We start from the raw sequence: 21,645 nt of genomic DNA, 5'->3' as shown, positions 1-21,645 counted from the left end.
ACATAAATTAGGCCTACATATCGATCAAAATGAGAAGCTTGGAATGTTCTGGCGATTTTTTTTCTATGTGCAGATCACTGTCCTTCAACATCACCATCTTGCTCCCTTTGATGAACATATAGGCTAGCAATTATCCATTCGGGCAGTGGCAAAAAAATGCTGTCAGCATACAGTAGCTTGTTGAGTGTGTGGTGGCCTCGTGTGCCTGGGTTTTCATTTTTAACCTGAATAATGACTAATTGAAATTACAATATTGAAATTCAAACCCTCATTGTATATTTGATTATTTTTTCCACAAAATGCTTCAATATTTGTGTTTTATTTTTCTCTGGGAAGTACTGTTTTAGGTAAAGGTCTTCAAATCCGTTTTTTGATCACTGTCTCAACCTTGAAAATCAAATGAACAGAAGGTACACGGACTGTTCTGTTTACATTACAACCTCGCGGTTGGAACGGTTCAAAGCGGTTTCAAAATAAAAGCCCCCCGAAAAAGAAAAGGCCAAAAAGAGTAAATAACATATAAGGAATGCATTAATAGTAATATTTTAAAAAGATCGAAAATCGAATTGAATCGTGACTTTAAAATCGAAAATTACATCGAATCGAGGATTTGGAGAATCGTGACACCCCTAAACAGATTAGACAACAATTCCAATAATTCATGACTATAATTCTAACAGATCATCAGCTCTTCACTTACTTGGGCCTCACTAAAGAGGGCAAATGTGAAAATATTTAGTAATTGTTCTAATGTATAATGTTCTAATGTTTGACTAAATAAATGTTCGCAATAGACCTCTCCAGAATAAGTCCCGCCTCCGTAACTTCCGTATCCATCCAACTTCCGGGCGTGGATTGTCTATGGGGAATAACATGGCGTTTCGAAATATCATACCGGTAAAACATCTGTAGGTAGCGAAGTTGAAAAAGCCGGTGGGCAGATTGGCCTACACACTTCTGCCATATAGTTTCCACTGGATTTTTTGATTGTCGGTGCCGTTTAAGTAGTATACTATAGACTATACTACTCAAACGGCACCGAAAATCAAAAAATCCAGTGGAAACTAGATGGCAGAAGTGTGTAGGCCAATCTGCCCAGCAGCTTTTTCTACTTTGTCACCTACAGAGTTTGACAGGTACGATCTTTCAAAACACCATGTTATTTCCCATAGACAATCCACGCCTGGAAGTTGGATGGATACGGAAGTTAGGAGGCGGGATATATTCTGGAGAGGTCTATCTACCAAGCTAAGCGCTAGCCGAAGGTTGGCTCAACATGCGGCTTGCCCATTAGCTCAAGTTCATGTGGAGTGCTGGTTGCCAGCAACATGTGGCGAGTAGAAGCTACAAGGAAAAGTTAGCCTCCCTGTTCCCTCCACTTTCACGCTGTGCCTAACATTAACACGCTTTTCTAAAATAAGTGTAAACTACGTTCTCTGGGGGCTTATTGCTTAATTCGAACATAACACGGTTCGCCTGCTTATTATATGTTTTGTTATACAACAGCGGGGGGTTTTTCCGTGTGTTTGACTATATTAACGTTAACGTTAGCAATCTAGCTTCTACCAAGCTAAGGAAACGCTGACTAATGCGCATTTAATTTATGCGCACCACGGATGCGCATCACTTATTCGCATGAGTTGGATGGAAACACGCTAATTAACAGACTTTAATGGATGTGAATGGGGGCAATTATACATTTGGCTAATAGGGGATATGATGCACTTTAGGTTGTGAAGAGTAGTGTTTGGCTACATGTTCTTCATTTAATATTTCCCCTTTGTTTGATGTACCTGACTTGCACCGAACTATGTGTTCATTTAAGATGCGTGAGTGTAGTGCTTCAGTGATGGTCTTTTTATGTTCTGTGTTCTGTGTGCAACTTATTAATTGTAGTCTCCCTCTGTTTGCAGGCATTGTGCTGTGAGGACTGCTGCCCTGAGAACGCTGAGTGCATTGTCGAATATTCAAATGTGTGCCACTTCCATATGGAAGAAGTTCCCAGCCTGCAAAAGAGTTCACTCACCAGGTAGACACACACACACATACGGGGCCGGTTCTGGAGGGGTAGCAACGTGAGCAACTGCACTGGGCCCAGTCTGGAGGGGGGCCCAGAAAAGTTTTTACAAATTAAAAATGATACCTTGTGCATGATGTTGCTCCCCGACCCAGAATAGCGTACTGTAGGGCCGACCCTGTACACATACACATACAAAAAAATGCACAAGTAGAATCACATATAGCTTTATGATATGTGTGCATGTATTTGTGTCTGTAACTGTTTAGTTTATCGCCACTTTTCATGTGTCTGTTTGATTGTGTAGTGGGCTCCATCAACCATCCATGGCAAAGTCGGTCTGTCCTGATGGCACTACCTATGATGGCTATTACCGACAGGACCCCCGTCATGGCCCCCTCAGACCTGTGGCCATCTTTGCCTCGGAGATGAAGACAGTGTCCCAGGCATTTGTGATTTTGGTCGGAAAAGCCCTGGAAGAGTAGTCTCCTCCATGTTATTGATGTGTGTTTTAAGTCTTGTTTTTGATGTTAATTTCCCTCCACCCATGTTCCTCTATTTGAGAGTTGCTCCAAATGTGCCGTCTATGAATTGAGTACAAAAGCCCCAACTCCCTTCATGGTATTTGTCATGGCCACTTTGGAGTTTTTGCGTGTTTGGATTCAATAAGAAAGCGACTGAGAAAGACTTGGAAAGACTGTGCTGAAACTGAACCGGGTCCCCGGGTTTATGGTTCAGTATTTGTTCTTGTATGATGACTGCCTTTTCCTGGTTTTTAACTTTTGATACATTTTAAATAAATGTATCTCATTATATTAGTAGAGAGTAAATGTGTAATGTTTTGGCTCCTGGAAAGAAAAACGTAAAAATTAGTAGCTTAGTGATAGATGTACTACGTGAGTAATGATGATTAAGTACTAAGTGAGTAATTTGTTCAAAATGGTCAGTATTATATTCTTTGAACTTGTTTGCTTTAATTGGCTTGTATGTTTATAACCCACAAGCTAAAAAAAAGAGCATAACATAATTCAACAAAATTGATGGGTCAAATGAACCCAACTAAAGAGGTTAATGTAAACCATTATTGGGTCAAAAGGACATGCCCATTTTCTGGGTCACTGTAACCCAACATCCCTGTCAGAATAACCCAATATCTGGGTTGATTCAGCTACCCACAAGTTGGGTTAAATTACGTGCTGGGTCATTCTAACCCAACATGTTTGCTGTCCCATAGTGACTCAGCACTTGCTAGAAACAACCCAATTTGTTAACTCAAAACATTTGTTATGCCATTCTGATCTGTAGAAATCACATGCAGGCATGCCTGCTTACTGCACATTAATTATAGGCTAATATATTATAATATTCAGTATACATTATTGAATGCTTAGCTGGAATGATGTTTTTCCCTATCATCCTATTGTTAAAGCAGGCATACCTGCGGGCATGTAATCGGGCTACAGGTTTTCTACAGGAATGGCATGTTTGAACGGGCACTGCACTAGTTGTAGGCCTATAAACTTGCGATGTGTGCCGATCGAGTTGTTGGCGAAAAGTTAAGCGTCAGCAAAACAACTGTCCACCGATGTGTGTATTCAGTTTGTTTTATTCTACGGAAACAAGCAAGAGAACACATCAAGTTACCTAATGTTATAGGGAAGCGCCAGAGATTGCTGAGATTCTCTGAAGGTTACGTCACACGATCAACACATCAACTTTATTCGCATTATAGCCTACCTTATGCGCATCGAGAGTTAATCCACCCCCCTCTAGCGAATCAAATATAGATGCGCATTAGGTTTTTTGATGCGCATTTCACGTGTTTCCAAACGGGATTTCTTATTCGAATAGATTAAATGCGCATTAGGAAGTTAGATGGAAACACGATGCACGATAGTTATAACAGACTTTTTTAATGAGGAGAGCACTCAAAAAATCCTCCATAGAAATGCATGGGGCTAGTTTGTAACGCCAATATGGCGTTGTCTGCACATCCCACCTCTTCCTCGGCAAAACGTCGACATGTGAATACATTAAGCCAATCATGTGGTGTGATGTGAATACATCGTGCCAATCATGTGGTGTGATGTGAACACATCGTGCCAATCATGTGTTGTGAACTCACTGCTGGAGCAAGATTGGTGTCGTGAAGCCTTGCGCACGCGCATTTCTGCCGAATAGGATGCCCGATGAGTGCCCAAAAAAACGTTGCAGTATGGCCACCGAGTGGAGGGACTGGCCTAAAAGGACTTTGGTTATAATCACTTAAAGTGCATAATACTCCATTGTACTTCTTTCAGTTCTTTATGCGGAGTGCTTCAACATGGCCATGCAGCTGGCCCAGATAGCAAAGGGGCGTTGAATCCACGTTTGTTTGAAGCGGCAGAGGTTGATTCAACGTGGATTCAACGCCCCTTTGCTATCTGGGGGGTTACCGCCCAGAACGTGACGTCCGTGCAAACCCCTAATTTGTAGTTTCTTATGTCTCATTCCATCGAACTACAGATCCGCTACGGCGCGATCTGTGAAACTTGCAGTGGGTTATAGCCGATAGAGGGTCTCGAAGCGAATGCAGAAGTGCACCCTGTTACAAGTTGATGAACCACTGAAACGATTTTGGAAACATTATTTTAAGGTATGCTACATAAAACTCTTTGGTGTTGCTTTAAGAAATGCTGCTATTGTATGCTGTTGAACTTAGGCTATGGTGCATATTGTCACTTTAAGGTCGCTCAGTCTAAGCTTTCTCATAAAACCCTTTCACCAGCTAATCCATAAACTCTAGCCTTGTTTGTTTGTGCGACATTGATAACACAATATTAACAATACTATACATAATATTAAGTTGTTACAAGCAGTTATATTAAAAGGGGATATCAATGACACCTGAAACCTGCAATATCTCTCTGGTACATGCGCTTCCCAATTAATTGAGTAACAAGTTAGATGCTGCTGCATGATCATTGCAACACGAAGTTGGTGCATTTTGACATAAACATTCTCGAAAATTCACAAAATCCAGTAGCATGTGGCAATCCTAGCCTACAGACACTGTTTTTGACGTGATATAACATTTTGATCGCACAGGTTGCACAAATCTGCATATGATTAGGGAAGTGAGGACTGCGTTATGTGATATAGAACTCGGCTAATATAATATTTTGACTGTGCCCAGGGCTCCCACTGCTCCTGTGTCATGGGCGTGGAGTGGCCCTATAATGGTTAGTCCGGCCCTGTATAGCCCCAAATCGCAAACAGTGGATTAGCTAAGGGCGGTAAACTACCGGTAAACGCTTTCCAATTTGTTTTAACCAGTAGGCTAATGTTACTAAAACGATGTAGCCTACAACGAATAAAACGTGACAGTACAACGAATCCTTGCGATACTGGGTTGGTGGAGCTGGTAGGGGGATAGTTTTACTGTCTGACCATTACAGAAGGCATTCCGTCCACGAAATACGGCACCTCACCATCTCACCACAGGGGTCCCCCAGGGCTCAGTGCTGGGCCCCCTTCTCTTTGCTATCTACACCACCTCCTTGGGACAGATTATCCGTTCGCATGGCTTCTCATACCACTGCTATGCAGACGACACACAGCTCTATCTGTCCTTTCCACCTGATGACCCCTTGGTTTCAGCACGGATCTCGGATTGCCTCTCAGACATAGCTACATGGATGAAGGCACACCACCTCCAGCTGAACCTCTCAAAGACTGAACTGCTGGTCCTCCCAGCTAAACCTACCATACACCACAACATCAACATCAAATTTGACTCCCTGTCTGTTCACCTACCAGGACTGCAGGAAATCTAGGAGTTGTTCTCGACAACCAACTAAACTTCTCAGATCATGTTGCCTCAGTCGCCCGGTCATGCCATTTCGCACTCTACAACATACGGAAAATCAGGACTTACTTGACTCAAGATGCTACCCAACTTCTGGTTCAGGCAATAGTCATCTCACGACTCGACTACTGCAATGCCCTCCTGACAGGTCTCCCAGCCTGCGCAGTGAAACCACTTCAGATGATCCAGAACGCGGCGGCGCGCCTGGTCTACAACCAACCCAAAAGGGCACATGTTACCCCGCTGCTCATCCAGCTACACTGACTATCTATGGCGGCCCGCATCAAATTCAAAGCTCTAACGCTTGCCTCCCACCTACTTGAATGCCCTCATACAGACATACACTACCTCCAGACCGCTGCGCTCCTCAGACGAACGACGTCTAGCTCTACCACCGGTACGCTCAAGCCAATCCAAACTTTTCTCATCTGTTGTTCCTCGTTGGTGGAACACACTGCCAGTTCCTACAAGGGCAGGGACATCCTTTTCCATTTTCAAAAAACTCCTGAAGACCCAGCTCTTTAGAGAACATCTCCTCTCATAGCAACACTCTTACTGATCCTAGCACTCACCAGCCGTCTTAACTGACACGTAAAAACAGCACTCACTGATGCACTTATTCTTACTGTACTATAATGTTTTTTAAATTGTCCTAAAATAGTTGAGAATTGCTCTAAAACTTAAACTGTTTACCATGTTGTTAGTCGCTTTGGCTAAAAATGCGTCAGCCAAATGTAATGTAATGTAATGTAAAATAGCCTAACTTAATATCATGGACGAAATTAGTGGCTTTTCGAAATCATAACGGACGAAATTATACTAAACGGATTTAGAAATCATAACGGATGAAATCATAACGGACCATAATGTAGCCTAGTCATAGTGTCATGAAGTCATGACATTTACATTAAACATACTTTACGGGCGCCGTGGCTTAGATGGTTAAAGCGCCTGTCTAGTAAACAGGAGATCCTGGGTTCGAATCCCAGCGGTGCCTTATGGGAAGTGCTGTTTTCTGTTCAGAAATCCCCGAGGAAAAAGTTCTGTTATGTCAACCGAAACTCACCCGAAGACTACTAGACGACATCGGTAGGCCTATACTATACCCAATTATCAGAGAATGTCTAGTAGGACTAACTAAGGCTAAGCATATTTGTGGTTTAGCATCTGAAAACTGGCCTACCTGTAAATTGACATCGGTAGCCTACACCCAAGCCAAATTATTAGTCTAGCAAGCTTGACCTAGCAAACCATGCGAAAACCTTGCAAACAGATGATCAATGATGATGGTTTGGCAAAATTGGTTAAGTAGTGAAAGATCAGGGTGTTCTAATGCGAATCACAATGTTTATGCCTATTTGTCCCTAGCTATCAATATAGCCTAGCCTTTATAAACATGCCTACAAATGAACTTGTGCTTGATTTGAGTCGTTGGTAAGTAAATAATAAGCACGGTACATTTTTTTTTTATTAGAGCATATTTTCATCATAACCAGGTCCCTGGTGGTCTAGTGGTTAGGATTCGGCGCTCTCACCGCCGCGGCCCGGGTTCGATTCCCGGTCAGGGAATACGTTTTGCCTCCTCCAGCTATCCATGTTCAAGCAAACCTCGTGGTTGTCGTAGAGACCTTTGAGAAAAGACATTCGAGGTAACGACAGCGAACATATTTTAGGTTTCGTCTTCACCTGTCATTCTGACTCTCACTTTGATGTTGCAGACTTCCACGGGACAGACCGATCCGAACTTCGACGAATCCACTGTAGGCATATGGTTTCTACTAAATCTGGTAGCATGTGTGCATTGTTGGCTCGTTTCGATTAGTTGTTTTTTTTTGGAGGAAAATGGACTACTACTGACACCTAGTGACAAACCAAGTCCTAGTGTCCCAACTAGTCCCAACTAGAGTTAAAACAGTCATTAACCTGATTCGTCCGTTTCTGAAGAAAAAGAAACAGCCACTATACCAGTGATAGCATGATTAATAATGCCTAATGAATATTATATACAATTTCCAATCCGCGTACGTCAGTAAATTTTAATGAGGTGCGCTGTGTGTTCGCATGGTGTGTGAATTTCAACAGTGTAGGGTCGTCTGCTCGTCTCAACTCAAACACGAACTCCGTGCACTTAACAGAAATGACGGCAGTAACATTTAAACATGTTACGCAGTTTGAACGCACTTGAGCACATATGAACATTGTAATAAGTATGCGAGAATTGGAAGAGAATTCCAATCCAAGAGTCAATGACTTTAATTGTCAATGTCAATGACTTTAATTGTCTCATTTTTTATAATTTATGCCACAAGATGTCAGTACCGGCCCGGCTAGCTCAGTCGGTAGAGCATGAGACTCTTAATCTCAGGGTCGTGGGTTCGAGCCCCACGTTGGGCGACTTGTTTTGAGTTTAGAAAGGAGAACTCGATGTAAAATGTCCAATCTTGTAATGGAGACATTTCATGCTAGCCTAGGTGTTCCCATGCTGCCTTGCGCGCAATTTGATTCACGCTGCTGAGGCAGCCTGGAGACCATGGAGCAAATTTTCGCCTGAGATAGGGGACCAATCACAGAACAAGGGGGGAAGCAAGACGATGATGAGCTATGCACAGACGCATTTGATAGACATCCGTGGCACCCAATAAACGGATCTGGGCATTTTTTTCAAATACGAGAAAATTAAGTTTGGTTCCCAGACCACGTCTCATTGAGAAGTGGTGGCGCTAGCCAGGCTAATTTCATGCACTACTAGAATATTCCAACTTTTTTTTTACACCTCCCCTTGAGTTAAACATTTGATTTTTACCTTTCTCCAGTTCATCCAGCTGTTCTCTGAGTCTTAGCTCCAGCCTAGCATAGATCATTGAATCGGATTAGACCATTAGCATCTCGCCTGCCAGCATCACGTTTAAAAGTCCTCTCCTTCCAGCGAATAATCAAGGCAGCAGCACATATCATGCAGCACCTGAAAATAGTCCCTGTAGGCTAACTTCCAGGAACAAGGTTGAGGTGCAGCAGACGAGGTTAGTGACTGGATTATTAAGCCTGAATGAGAGTATAGTTCCATGTCATCAGCCTAGAAAATCGCCACGTTTCATTTTCCATTGGTCTTATTACACTTTCTAACTTTACAGGAGACAAGTTTTAAATAGGAAAATCACCGAAAATCTTAGTCACTTTTAAACGTGATGCTAGCAGGCGAGATACTAATGGTCTAATCTGATTCAATGATCTATGCTAGGCTGGAGCTAAGTATCACCAGACTCAGAGAACGGCTGGATGAACTGGATAAAGGTAAAAATCAATTGTTTAACTCAAGGGGAGGTGGAAAATGAGTGTAATTCCCCAAATGGTGGAATATCCCTTTAACATCACTGCTTAGTCTGCTCCTCAAAGCAAACAAGTAATGTGTTGTTATTTGTCAACACTAAATAACTAAAGATGGTCCATCTATGATAGTGTTCCATACTTGTGTCAAGGAATGATGCAAGTTAACACAAATGATCAGTTATGCTTTTTACTGTCATGATATAATATATAATAATAAAAAAAACATTGCATTTGAACTGAACAAGAGTACTCAATGGTCTTGACAACAGCTAACACTGTTATACCCGTAAAGTGGTCAGTTGTCCATAGAGAGGAAGGAGAAATAATTGTATAGTTAACTGCTACATAATCTACATCTATTGCTGAGGTAGTACATGTATTTGTAGTAATGTGACAAACAACTGGGAGTCATTTCACTGGTCCAATTCTTTACATTGATATAGTTAGGCAGTGGCACAGGCTCAACTTAACTTTGCATATCAGAAGACACATAAGACCTAAAGACACTGCCCAGCGCCAAAATGAGTACTTAACAAGCCATCATTTTACTACCTACCATTTACTTGTGCTACTTTAATTTTTAGAAGAACATGATTTCAGAGGCAACTGCTATTTTTACCATGTTCCCACCACTTATATGCTCCAGTCATGGGTAGTCTTGTCACTTTATTTATGGTAACTGTACTGAAATTGCAATAAAAAACAACGTAATGTATGCAAAGTGTGGCCCTTTCTCCCTTCTTTTAACTGTATTGAAATGTTTATTTGCTCATTGTTGAAACCCCTCCACAGGCAGCTGACTGTTGGTGTGTGCGCAGGTTGCAGATCCAGGCAAAGTGTTTCCCGCAACGGCCACAGGTGTAGGGTTTCTCTCCCGTGTGCACGCGCTGGTGCTTCTTCAAATTGCCTGCCTCGGAAAACAGCTTCCCACAGGTAGTGCAGCGGAAAGGCTTTTCCCCGGTGTGAACGCGTTGGTGTGCCTCCAGATTTGACTGGCCAGCGAACGCCTTCCCACAGAATCGACACACATACTTCTTGCTTATCACACGCTCCACTGGTGGGAAGAGAATCTGTGGAGGCTGCTGCTGTTGCGACAGCCCCATCAAGGACTTGTGAATCTGCGTTGCCGACATGTCGGATGGCCTGAGCCTAGCGAAGGTTGACGGGACAGGGTTTACGGAGACTCTTTGGGGGAGCTGTGATGGAGGGGGGCATGTGCTGGTGGCACTCTCCAGAGAGATGGCATCCGTCTGACTCCTACGCAGCGCGTGCAGTTGACCACTCCTTGCCACGGTGGACGAGTGCCACTCAGCGAGTCTGGGGTTGGTGCCCATTACAGCCACTACTCCGTCTGGCCTCAGCGCCCTCTGTGGCCCCGAGGAGGACACTGTATTCCCAGTCACCACTGGAGCACCACAGACCGCCACGGATCTCGTCTGAGGCCCAGGGTGGACCATGAGACAGTCCTGATCCGGGTCTGGGTCGCTGGAGGAGTAGGAGCAAGAGGGCTCGCCCGGTCGAGGTGGGCTTTCTGTGGGCCAGCATGAGAAGAGGTTGTCCAGTTCTGCAGGCCTCTCGTACAGGGGGTAGTCTGAGCCCAGGGCTGCACTGCTGTTCCTTCTCTGCAGGCCCTGAGCCGGGTGAGTCTCCAGCTTCCCCTCTGGCGTGTCATCAGAGCCCGTCAGGTCCCATATAGTACCGGAGGTGACACCTTTGGTGCGTTTTGGAGCTATCTGTTTCTGCAGTACCTGTGTGACTCTTTCTCTAGACGGTTCAGAGCCCACAAAGCCTGAGACCACAAAAATAGAGGTTTGGATAATTTAGAAAGGTTTACTAGGTAACATTAAAGAAATCTGTTACTGTCCACATGAATCTTACACAAACTGTACACAAAATTGATACTCAGAAAGACAACTTTTAAGCTAAAGATGAATTTTTGTGTTTATGTAATTGGTTGAGATAACGATCTAACAATCAGCAGGCTTGACTTGCAAACATTATTAGCAATTACAGTTTACACTGACTAAAGCTAATTAGCCTGCTCAACTAATAGTCTTTTAGCAATATGTTCAGTAACCTTATCCTGTACTTTGCCAATTTTCAGCGTTTTTTTTTTTTTTTTAAAGGCCAGAGCACAATGAATCGTGTTCATCTCCAACACATGGCCATTTTACAACTGAAATAAATTGAAACATTAAAGAAACCGAGCAATTACAAAACCTGTCCAACAGTATACAAAACATACAAAATAAACATCTCAGACATAATGAATGATACTACCTTCCATTCTGGACTGTACTCCTCCTGATGGCACAATATCAATGGCCACCAGCTCATCCTTGTCTTCATCTTTGGACAGCTCCATTGGTCCAGACTGTAGATGATGCAGGAAACACCCATTAAACCCATTTATTTTATTTCATTTGATTTCATTGAATTCATTAAGCCATCATTTCTGTATTGTCACCACCCCCTCTAATACAAGTATACTGTAGATCATGGGTGTCGGAGCCATTATTTAAGGGTGGGACAAGGACCCACTCACTTTTTAGTATTATTAGTTTGGACCCCCCCCCCCCCCACCACACACACACACACAGTTTTACCATGTAGACATCACTGTTTCAATCTATTCATTGCCTCTTTTTATGTGAGCTTCCATATTGAATCCACCCCCCAAAAAATACCCAAATCAGTGACATGCCATGTTTTCACTGCAACCTCCTGGCAGAATTATTGCACCCAAGCGCAGAGCAGAAATGCGAAGCACATAATGAGCACAAGTAGTGTTTAGAAATATGGCTAGTCTACCCTATTCTGTATCTTGGTTGTAAATAAAGGTGAAGTTTTATTTTGAACACTTACTTGTCTTCTTTAGATTTGTACTACAAGAAGAACGTTAGGGTCCAAATAACAGATAAACCATGAACCAAACTCAAATTCATGGTAGGGTAAGTTAAGTTATTTCACGTAAAAGCAACATGTTGAAGGAAAAAGTGGATGGGGCAACACAATGCCACGGAAACCTTAGGCTAAATGTAAAGATAATCGTGCCCTATTCTCCTCGATTAACCTGGCCGATTCAGCCTAGGTTATATGTGCCAAGTTTGATCCAATTTAGCCATCTTAGCAACTGTCTAAAATTGTAATAGCCCACCTTGCTATAGTAACAGAAGTAGTCAATGCCTATTTGTTTACCTATTTACAGGCTAGGCAACAAAGAAACGCGTATGTTATTAATCTGAATGTCTTGTTTTGCTTAACTGTTTCATGTCTGGATAGCACCCAGCTCACCTAGATCACTCAAAAAGTCACAACTGAACTTGTCAAGCGGTACAAAATGTCTCTTACATCATCAATGCATGCCTAGATTGAGCAATGTTGAAGGACAATCACATAACCTGTTCCATGTGTTCCAATAGGATGATTAAAGTTATCAAGAAACTTGTACACGTACACGTTACTCATCTTGCACTGGATCATCTTCCTGAATCTCAATGTTCTGATCACAACAACTGTCAGCACCAGTCCCAGGCTGCATTCAATGTTTTGCACTTTTAAGTCACTACAAATACACACCTATAAAGTATTTTCATACAAAATAAGAAGCCATTTGTTCAACAAAATAAAATACAAATGACAACATACTATTTCGTATTTGAAATACTTATTTTAAATAGATGTATCAGAAATACTGCCTATCGCTGGCTGCAGCAACTCAAACTAGGTAGTACTGATTTTTTTGTGTTTGTGTTTATGTCAATTTTGATCCAATCTGACCGCTTTGCTATGTTGCCCACCCAACATTTCTACCAGCCCAGTGAGCCCACCCAAATGTAGTAGGCTAAAACCGGCGCTGAGCCTAGTCGTTGTTTAATATTAGTAGTATTCGAATCGTGGTTTAACCCAAATGCAGCGCAATTTCTGTTATTCTGGAGAGCATGCTCAGCTCAGCCAGGTTCGCTTGTGCAGTCAAAACATAATGTGAACAAAAAAAGGTATTGCCCTTCTCCAGTAGGCCACCTGTTAGAATGCACCAGAATAAAGGAAATCACATCTACTCAGTTAAAAAAATTCCTGGGGGAGAACCCCCAGACCCATGAGTTTGGTTTCAGCTTTGGTGGGGACACATCCCCAACTCCTGTTGTCACGATACCAAAATTATTGTTTCGATACTGATACCAAGTGAAGAAACTGGATTTCGATACTTTTTGCGATTTTTAAAATTTGAGGGCCCCCACCACCTTGACGCCATCAGTAGCCTAATATTGAATATTGTGTGATCACTCACATCGGTGGTGATCCTAGACTTTGATTGACCCTCCACACACATACACGTAGAATGTGATGGCTTTTATGGCTTTTATAGTATTTTGATCTGCATAATTACTAATAGCTGAACATATTTAGTAACTTGAATACATCACAGTACACTTGTCTTAAAGGCACACTATGCAGGTTTTTTAGCTTAATATGCAAGTTTTTTAGCTTAATTTACCTTCATTTACCAGCTTCAGAGTCATTGGAATGGTTATATGACTTTTTTCGGGTTAAATGGTGGCCGTCTTGCTTCCCCCTAGCGCCTGTGAGCGGAAAAACCACCCTTGCAACTGTGGGCCGACGGGCCGACGGCCTCAGTGTCAGGAAGTATAACGAGTGTAACGAAATGCTTTACTGCATTCAAATACACATACACATACACGCCAGGCACCGGCTAGAAAAAGGTAGCGATGGAGTTTCTCAGACATTCGGCATGACAGACCAAGCGAAAAATAAGCAAAAACCGAAAAAAACAGTAAGGAAATTGCCAATACTGCATAGTTTACCTTTAAATGTCATCACATTTGTGGTGTCTATGTCTAATTGAGTGCCTGTCACTTCAAGAAGTACGTGAAGGTAAATTAGCTTTCAGTCTCATGGTTTTAGGTTAGTGGATATAGTTGTGCATAGTGTAAGGATATGTGGATTCAATCATGTTTTCTATGTCATTAGATAAAATAAATGTTCAAAAAACGAACAAGTCAAAGCACATCTTTCTGGATTCATAGAAGAGATAAGTGTCTCTCAATAAGTTCATTTCTGTGAATATGGGAATACACCATAGTTGATCTTTTATTTCTTTGCATTGTGCAGGCTACATTCACAAATAGGCTACATTAGAGACCAAGAAAATGCCTCGGATCCATTGTCCATTGTTTAACTGCAAGATTCTAACTTAAGGTAGGCTACAGCCAGTAACACGGTAACTCCAGAGCCATATAAAGATACCTTTATATGGCTCAGGGTAACTCTATGTGACTTCTATTTTGTTGTGCTATAGGCTATGCGACTGTCCGTGCTGCACACCCCTAATCAACATGACTCCTAACCTTGGTTGAAAGATTACAGAAGCTAAGTTTGGCTGTGACAATATCCTGGGTATATTATATATAACACATACAGTTAATGTTGTTTTTCACAGTAGAATCCGCATTTAAAAGCCTGGTCATGTTAGGCTACCTGTTACCAGTTTGTGTGGCTAGTTATTTTGCATACTTAGACTCTGCATAATGAAAACGTTTTGTATATCCCTTTTCTTCTTTGGTGGCATAGCTGATCTACAAAGCACAAAAAGGGGCTGAAGGGCAAACGGTATATTAAGATGTTTTACACTGGCCTTTTTTGGGTCATGTATTGGTAGACAGCCCTGATAACTTAGCATACACTTGGCCAATCAAATGACAGTGTTTCTTTTACAGTCGTCCTGGCCGTCGGAATTAGTCCAAATAGCACGAAGGAGTTAGGGATTGGTAGGGACAATTTTGTAATCTCAAAATATTGATGGGGACTAGTACCTAGTGTCCCCCCGTAAACCTACACCCATGCCTTGACCCCCGCTACTTTGTCCCACCCAGGTTTGAAATACCTCCGACGCCCTTGCTGTAGAACTTTGCCTTGCCCTTGCTGTAAACATTTCAAAGACCTGATAATGTCTGTGATGCACTCACCTCAAGAGCATTGATTTCTACATTTGCTTCGGATGCTAACACTTGTGCTTCTGAGGAGTGGTCCACTCCAGAGTCACCGGTGCTGGACTCAACCACTCCTGTTGAGAGATAAAGGAGGACCATTGGTGCAAAGAAGCAATACAAAAAATAAAAAAAATGGTCGGACTCCAAAATCGTTTCTTTTTGCTAATTGTTAGATGTAGTTGTTAAACCCGGTAAATAAAATATAACAGTATCATATCAAGGATACAAGGAAGTTTATTGTCACATGCATATAGTTACTGGATGTAAGAAATGCAGTGAAATTATGTCTGGTGCCAGCCTATTTGTGCATGTATTGGGGGGGGGGGGGCAATATGTGTGTTGGAGAAGCTTCCTCATGAGACAATGTGCTGTGTATTGGGGGGGGGGGGGGGGCAGTGTACTGAAGTATGGTGAAGGGACTTACTATTGCAAGCAGAGTACTGTATGTATGATGCATGTGAGTGATGACAGTGAAGATGTGTGTGTGGGCGGGAGGGGAGTGGAGCAGTGACTGTGTGTGTGTGTGTGTGTGGGTAGATGGCGGCAGTGTGCTGTAAGTATGTATAGGATATGTGTTGGAGAAGATCCTGAAGACAATGTGCTGTGTATGTAGGGGGGGGGGGGAGGCAGTGTGCAGCAAGTATGTAGAGGAGGCTTACTGTAGCAAGCAGTGTGCTGTATGTATGTGAGGTGATGACAGTGATGATGTGTGTGTGTTTTTTGTGTGTGTGTTGGGGATGGGGGTGGGGGTGGGGGGGGGGGGGCAGAAAGGCTAGGCAATCAATGACATGGGTAGATAGATAAATAATAAAAAGTTCTATGTGCAAAAGTTGGAGAAAGTCAGATATGTGTGTGTGTGTGTGTGTGTTTTGACGTGTGATGAAATAAGAAAAAAATAAAAGGTCTGTAGCATAGGGAGAGGGATGTAAAAGTGCTAAAAGTCATGCAGGTGTGTGTGTGTGTGTGGGGGGGGGGTCATGAGTGCTGAGGAGTGAATGAGTGCAAAGTCAGTATAGTATAGTGTGAGTTCAGAGTTGGGAAATGTTTGAGAGTGCTGAGGAGTGAATGTGTGCAGTCATGTATCAGATCTTTGAGTACCATAACTCAAATCCAATAAAATAATAATTATTTACAGAATCATAGATGTTCTGTAGGCCATCTATCTCATGCATCAGTCAGGAGCCATAGCCAATGAAAAATACATGATAACAGTTTTAGTGTCACAATTTCAAAATGATTGTTTTGTCAAGTCAAGTCAAGTATTTTGATACTTTCTTGGGAGCCCCCCACCACACCAGTGGAGTTCATAGACATTACACAACATAGACTCCCCCCAATGAGGGTGGCTTCCTATCATATGTTTGTATTTCATACATTTTGAAATTCATATTAAGTTTATATTATTTATGATCTGCATAATTACTAAAAATCATATTGATTTTTATTTTAACTGACATTATCTCCCCCAGCCTCCCCATAGACACACCCCTGCTACTCACCCTCTTGTACACTCAACCCCCTTCTCTTGCCCTCCTGGTCTTCCTCTGAGCTCTCCTCCTTAATGAACAGTACGTCAGGTTCTCCTTCTTCCATATCTTCTGGCTGGGGGAGAGATAGGACACATGGTCCCATTATAAGCATGATATTTGGCCAGCACTGTCGTATATATAAATACACACACACACACACACACATTTATATATGTATGTATATGTCAGATGTCTAAGAGCTCTTACTGCATGGAAGCACAATATTAATACATTTTTGACAGATTTATCTCACCACAAAATGGAGAGAATGGACCCAAATCTGTGATTTATTTACACTTCTCCTATATTGAGTCAGCTGATTAAATACTCTAGATGCATTAATCTCTGGAAGTGTCCACCAGAAGTAGGCCTCTAACTAAGAGCAGAATTATGTAAAACAAGATAAACAAATATGCAGCTTTTCACATAAACATGCATCCAAACGTTTTAATCTAAGGCTGAGGTAAACAACACATTTCCATTACAAAATGTAATTTATTGAAAACAAACCAGATGATTTAAGACACAGTGCAACTCTGTGCACAATGGGATACATTTATGAGAAATAATATTGTCTAAACTAGGTAATAGACATGTTTAACTTGGTCACAATTAATAACATATAAATCCAATCACTCACCAGTTTTAAAAGAACACAATAGCTGAATTGTGTCAAGGTGCTTGATTTTAAGTATGGCATAATTGAATATAATATTTGGTGTACTAAGACCATTGGTGAGTGGAAAATTCCTTAGCCTTAATTTAATACAAAGTTGAGACAGAACTAGATAAAATATCCTTTATTCAAGAGGAATAGTTTCAAAGATGCAAGCAGTCAGACAATTTTAACAAGTGTCATTAATTCCTGAAATGCCATGGCTAGTATACATACAAAACAAAAAACTTGCATCTGGACTAACAAAATTCCAAACTCTTTGATAGTAATAATAGTATAATAGTAACATTATTATATAGTATAATAATAATAATAATAATAATAATAATAATAATAATAATAACTTTTTTTTACAACTGGCTACAAAACAGTTGTGCCAACTTGACTCAAACATAATCAACAAAGAGGAGGAAAAACACACACACATACAAAGGAAGTCCATGTCCATGGAAGACGGGCACTCCAACAAAGTTTACAAAAGTTTTTTTTTTTTTTAGCTGGGCCCTTGCATCATAAGATCATCTCCTGTGTATATATCAGGGTGGTTCCTCTGTTGGTGTGTCTTCAGATTGCGGATCCAGGCGAAGCGTTTCCCACACAGCGAGCAGCTGTAGGGCTGTTCTCCAGTGTGGACGCGCTGGTGCTTCTTCAGGTTGCCCGCCTCTGAAAACAGTTTCCCGCACGTAGCGCAGCGGAAAGGCTTCTCCCCAGTGTGTATCCGCTGGTGAATCTCCACTTTCTTGGGCCGGTTGAACGCCTTGCCACAGTACGAGCAGATGAAGAGCTTCTCCCGAGGACCCCCAGTTCCTTTTGCTGCCCTGGATGGTTTTGGCGGTGGCAGGAAGCTTGTGGTACCAACCCTCTCCCATCCGTTCATGTCCCTAAAACTGGATGGCACCGAGATATCACTGCCCGCCATCATTGCATGAGGGGGCATGGTGAAGTTGTCAAGACACATTGCGCCCTGTTTCTCCATGACGTCACCTCTGTACTGTCTCTGTGCTTGACACTGTTCTGACAATGGATCATCACTATTCCACGTGCTAAGCTCACCCCCCTCCTCATCCGAGTCAACGTCAATAACTTCCGACTGCCTCTGTGCTCCGCTTGACTGGAAACTGTCTGCTTCTTGGCCTGCCAGCGCATAAGAGCAAGAGGGCTGCTGTGCTTCGACTGCATCCTTCCCATCGGGGAGAAAGAACGCCTCCAGCGAACCAGCACTTGCATCAGTGCCAAACTCTGGCTCATCTTTTCCTTTAGGGGGGTCCAGGGACACCCCCTCCACGACCTCAAATTCTGGCTCAGACTTAAGGGTAGCAGTGGTTCCACTGACCTCCACGGTGCCCCGGCCGGTCCTGCTGCTGCGCTGCAACTGCGGCTGCTCCTCTGAACTCGCGGCTGGTGAATTCCGGCTGTCCTCAAAGCCTGATCTCTCCACTCTAGAGCCGACCTCTACACGTCCTGCAAATCAAGAGTGAAAGTAACCATTTTAGGAAAAAAGGATTAATTATTTCCATGGCAGTCTTACACACAGATAGATCAAACTGGGGATATAAACCAATCAAGACAGACAAAAATGTAACTGAATATCAATGATCACCTATGTAACCCTGGTCCCAACTTACAACCGATACAGAGTGCTTGTGCTGCCAGTTAATGTAGTCAATATGGTGCTCACTTATAACTTATTTAGAAACAAATTATATAGTATTTGAATATAAGCCATTCCACTCATTTTAAAGCAATGCCACAGTAACAGGCAGCCTACGTGTGGGGAATTTGTGATTATGAAATATAAAAAAAATCTTAATTTTGAGGACATGAGTAAGATTAAATCTTCAAAAACATTTCACCAACTCATTTGGCCACATTTGGTGTTTCAGCTGGTTCAGTAATGCAGAGAGGTAACTAGAATGGCATCCCCACTTTAAAAACAAATCCCACTTACCATCTTCCCTGATTTGTAGACCCTCCTGTGTGTCTCTTTCCCCAGAGTCATTGTCCATTCTCTCTTCTTTGACATGCACTAAGTCAGGCCCTGGCAACTCTTCACCTGCAGACTAGAAGAAGGTGACTCCTTACAACTGCTTAACTTTAAATGCACATCTTGCCATTTAGAAACACCTATGTGCCACTGTGTGCATTTTACTGGTAAATAAAATACACAATTATATTTAAGATGGTGGTTGGCTTACAGCTGAGATGGTTGGTTCTACATGTTATATTAGGAAGGAATTCTTTCACACAAACATAGGGCATTTGTGGGCGGTAACCAGATATGCCATGCTGTTTGAGGTGCAAACAAACGCTGCATCGCCATTGAGATCACATAGTAAGGAGCTGGCTCAAGGGTTATAAAAGTATTTTGTTGTATAATGAAAGCAGTTTTATAGCCATCCATGCGTGTACACTTCTGGCTCCTTGGCTATGAATTTGGAACTAATATAGCAGGCTATTTGATGTCTTTAGAATACTAAACATATCTAGGTGTCAAATGTTGAGCTACTCGGTTCTAGATTTTTTTGACGTTGATCACTCCTATGATGTATTGTTATTGTCTATCTAAAGTAAAATGCCTGTTTCGAAGTTAAATGATGGTCAAATCAACCAAAACTCCAATATTGTTTGCACCTCCAAGTGGTCTGTGACGTATGTTTGTGTGAAAGAATACAGTTTATTCAGCTTTGCTGTAGTCTCCAGTAGGTTTAATGTTTAGTGGATAATCATTTTCAGTGTACTATATGCATATATAAATGAACTCGACAGACACCGATCCAACCCCACGTTAACACATACTTCAGTTGTTGATAAGCGATGAACAGGTTCGGTTCCACCAGACGCATCCTCCCATAAACCGATATTCATTTGTCTACCAAGAACACCGCCATCGGATCTGAAGTGTTCTGTAAATCGAAGAAAACATAACGTTAAAAATTATTTCCAATAGTTTGATCTTCTAGGTTATAATATGTGATATGATGTGTCACTGGTGTCAGTTTGAAAGCAAAGAAGGACTTACCAGACATAGGTTCTCTGTACTTATCAACGATGTTTATGTTTGCATTAACATGGACTCTGTTCAAGCGGTTGCTCATGGCACTTTCACGTATTCTCCTTTCGGCATAACCCCGAGCCATTTTAAGTTCCAATAAATGCAACTTCCTTTTGAGTGATTTGTTTTCTCTTTGACACTGAGACATTTGCAAATGAATAACGGCGTAATCGTCGTCCACAAGCTTACAAATTTCTGCCACGGCTGCATTAGCTAAAACCTCCATGATGGAGGCTAGCTGCGTCTGGAACGCCAGACGATTCGACATTGTGCTATTCTTTCAAAGCGACTTAGTCAACTGTTTGCTGTTACCAAAAAAAAAGCAACACGCAGTGCTCGAAACAGTACACGTAGTATGTAGATTACACAAAACTATACAAGTCACAAACTCGTAAAAATAGTATTTGCAGTAGGATCAGCCTAACAGCCTATGCTAACAGCAGCTGGTGAAATTGTGTCTACTTCCGCTTGTCTCGTAGCTATGACGAGGTAAACAGTACTCCCATTTGACGAATCAGAATGCCGACTGCCATGACTGATGCTTCCAGAGGATGACGGACACCATGGATACATTACAAATGGTTACACCAGAGCCCCGTGTTAGACATTCTCTGGTTACACCTTATTGCTCACTCTCAGAAAATAACTTTAATTTGGTGAGAATTGTAAAACTCTGGCCCTCTGCTAATACAAAATTCTGGCCCTTGTAGCTGACAAATCTAGGCCTATTTGATGTCCTGGTCCTGGTAGACTTGTCCTCAGCAGCCATAATTACGATTTCAGAAACTGATAATTGTTAGGGATTAGAATTCATTTAATCTTACATGTGGTATATGGCAGTACATGAATGTGACATCGCAGTGATATGTTCTATGTATGGATAATATTTCAACAATTAATATGAAACATAAATCAAGTTGCTTAATTGGCTTGGCTAAGGTCATTTTAACACCATGCAACACGTCATGTTTTCCACTCCAGAATTACTATGTTAGGCTACAATTCAGTGGCTAGTTTCTCCACTAAACATGACCCCTGTATGAACTCTCCTCTGATGCTTGTTAAGGTATTTCGATGATGCAAAGCTCTTGTCACAGTATGCACAACTGAATGGTTTTTCTCCTGTGTGCAGCCTCATGTGAGTCTTCAGAGAGGAGGCCTTTGAGAAGCACTTTTCACAGCAAGG

At 42.0% G+C, this 21,645-nt stretch overlaps 1 protein-coding gene and 3 non-coding genes across 6 annotated transcripts in view; 3 read left to right on the top strand and 1 right to left on the bottom strand.

The window, feature by feature from the left end:
• The first annotated feature begins 6,787 nt into the window (after window positions 1-6,787).
• On the top strand, window positions 6,788-6,861 carry trnat-agu (transfer RNA threonine (anticodon AGU)). The gene has a single exon. It is a non-coding gene; the product is annotated as a tRNA-Thr (tRNA).
• A 500-nt stretch (window positions 6,862-7,361) lies between these two features.
• On the top strand, window positions 7,362-7,433 carry trnae-cuc (transfer RNA glutamic acid (anticodon CUC)). Its single transcript has one exon. It is a non-coding gene; the product is annotated as a tRNA-Glu (tRNA).
• Window positions 7,434-8,185: 752 nt separating this feature from the next.
• On the top strand, window positions 8,186-8,258 carry trnak-cuu (transfer RNA lysine (anticodon CUU)). Its single transcript has one exon. It is a non-coding gene; the product is annotated as a tRNA-Lys (tRNA).
• Window positions 8,259-9,364: 1,106 nt separating this feature from the next.
• LOC143133901 (uncharacterized) overlaps window positions 9,365-21,645 on the bottom strand; it is a 41,788-nt gene continuing 29,507 nt past the window's right edge. For 2 of the 3 annotated variants that reach the window (XM_076293848.1, XM_076293849.1), the window contains exons 8-11: window positions 16,702-16,804; window positions 15,179-15,276; window positions 11,472-11,565; window positions 9,365-10,980 (exon numbers count right to left, since the gene is read on the bottom strand). In XM_076293848.1, the coding sequence (XP_076149963.1) occupies window positions 9,953-10,980; window positions 11,472-11,565; window positions 15,179-15,276; window positions 16,702-16,804 (1,323 nt within the window). In that variant the 3' untranslated portion in view covers window positions 9,365-9,952. Of the gene's footprint in view, window positions 10,981-11,471; window positions 11,566-15,178; window positions 15,277-16,701; window positions 16,805-18,740; window positions 18,869-19,355; window positions 19,468-20,203; window positions 20,311-20,426; window positions 20,911-21,645 lie in introns of those variants that run through there. The other variant, XM_076293850.1, reaches the window with a different exon arrangement.

Source organism: Alosa pseudoharengus, unplaced genomic scaffold (genome assembly GCF_046254945.1).
Source record: "Alosa pseudoharengus isolate Yale_2024_CS ecotype anadromous, Long Island Sound unplaced genomic scaffold, YU_APseudo_1.1 YU_APseudo_1.1_scf_2, whole genome shotgun sequence".
NCBI classification, from domain to species: domain Eukaryota; kingdom Metazoa; phylum Chordata; class Actinopteri; order Clupeiformes; family Clupeidae; genus Alosa; species Alosa pseudoharengus.
Note: the sequence above shows the minus strand (reverse complement) of the source record. Positions and strands in the feature narration are given on the sequence as shown.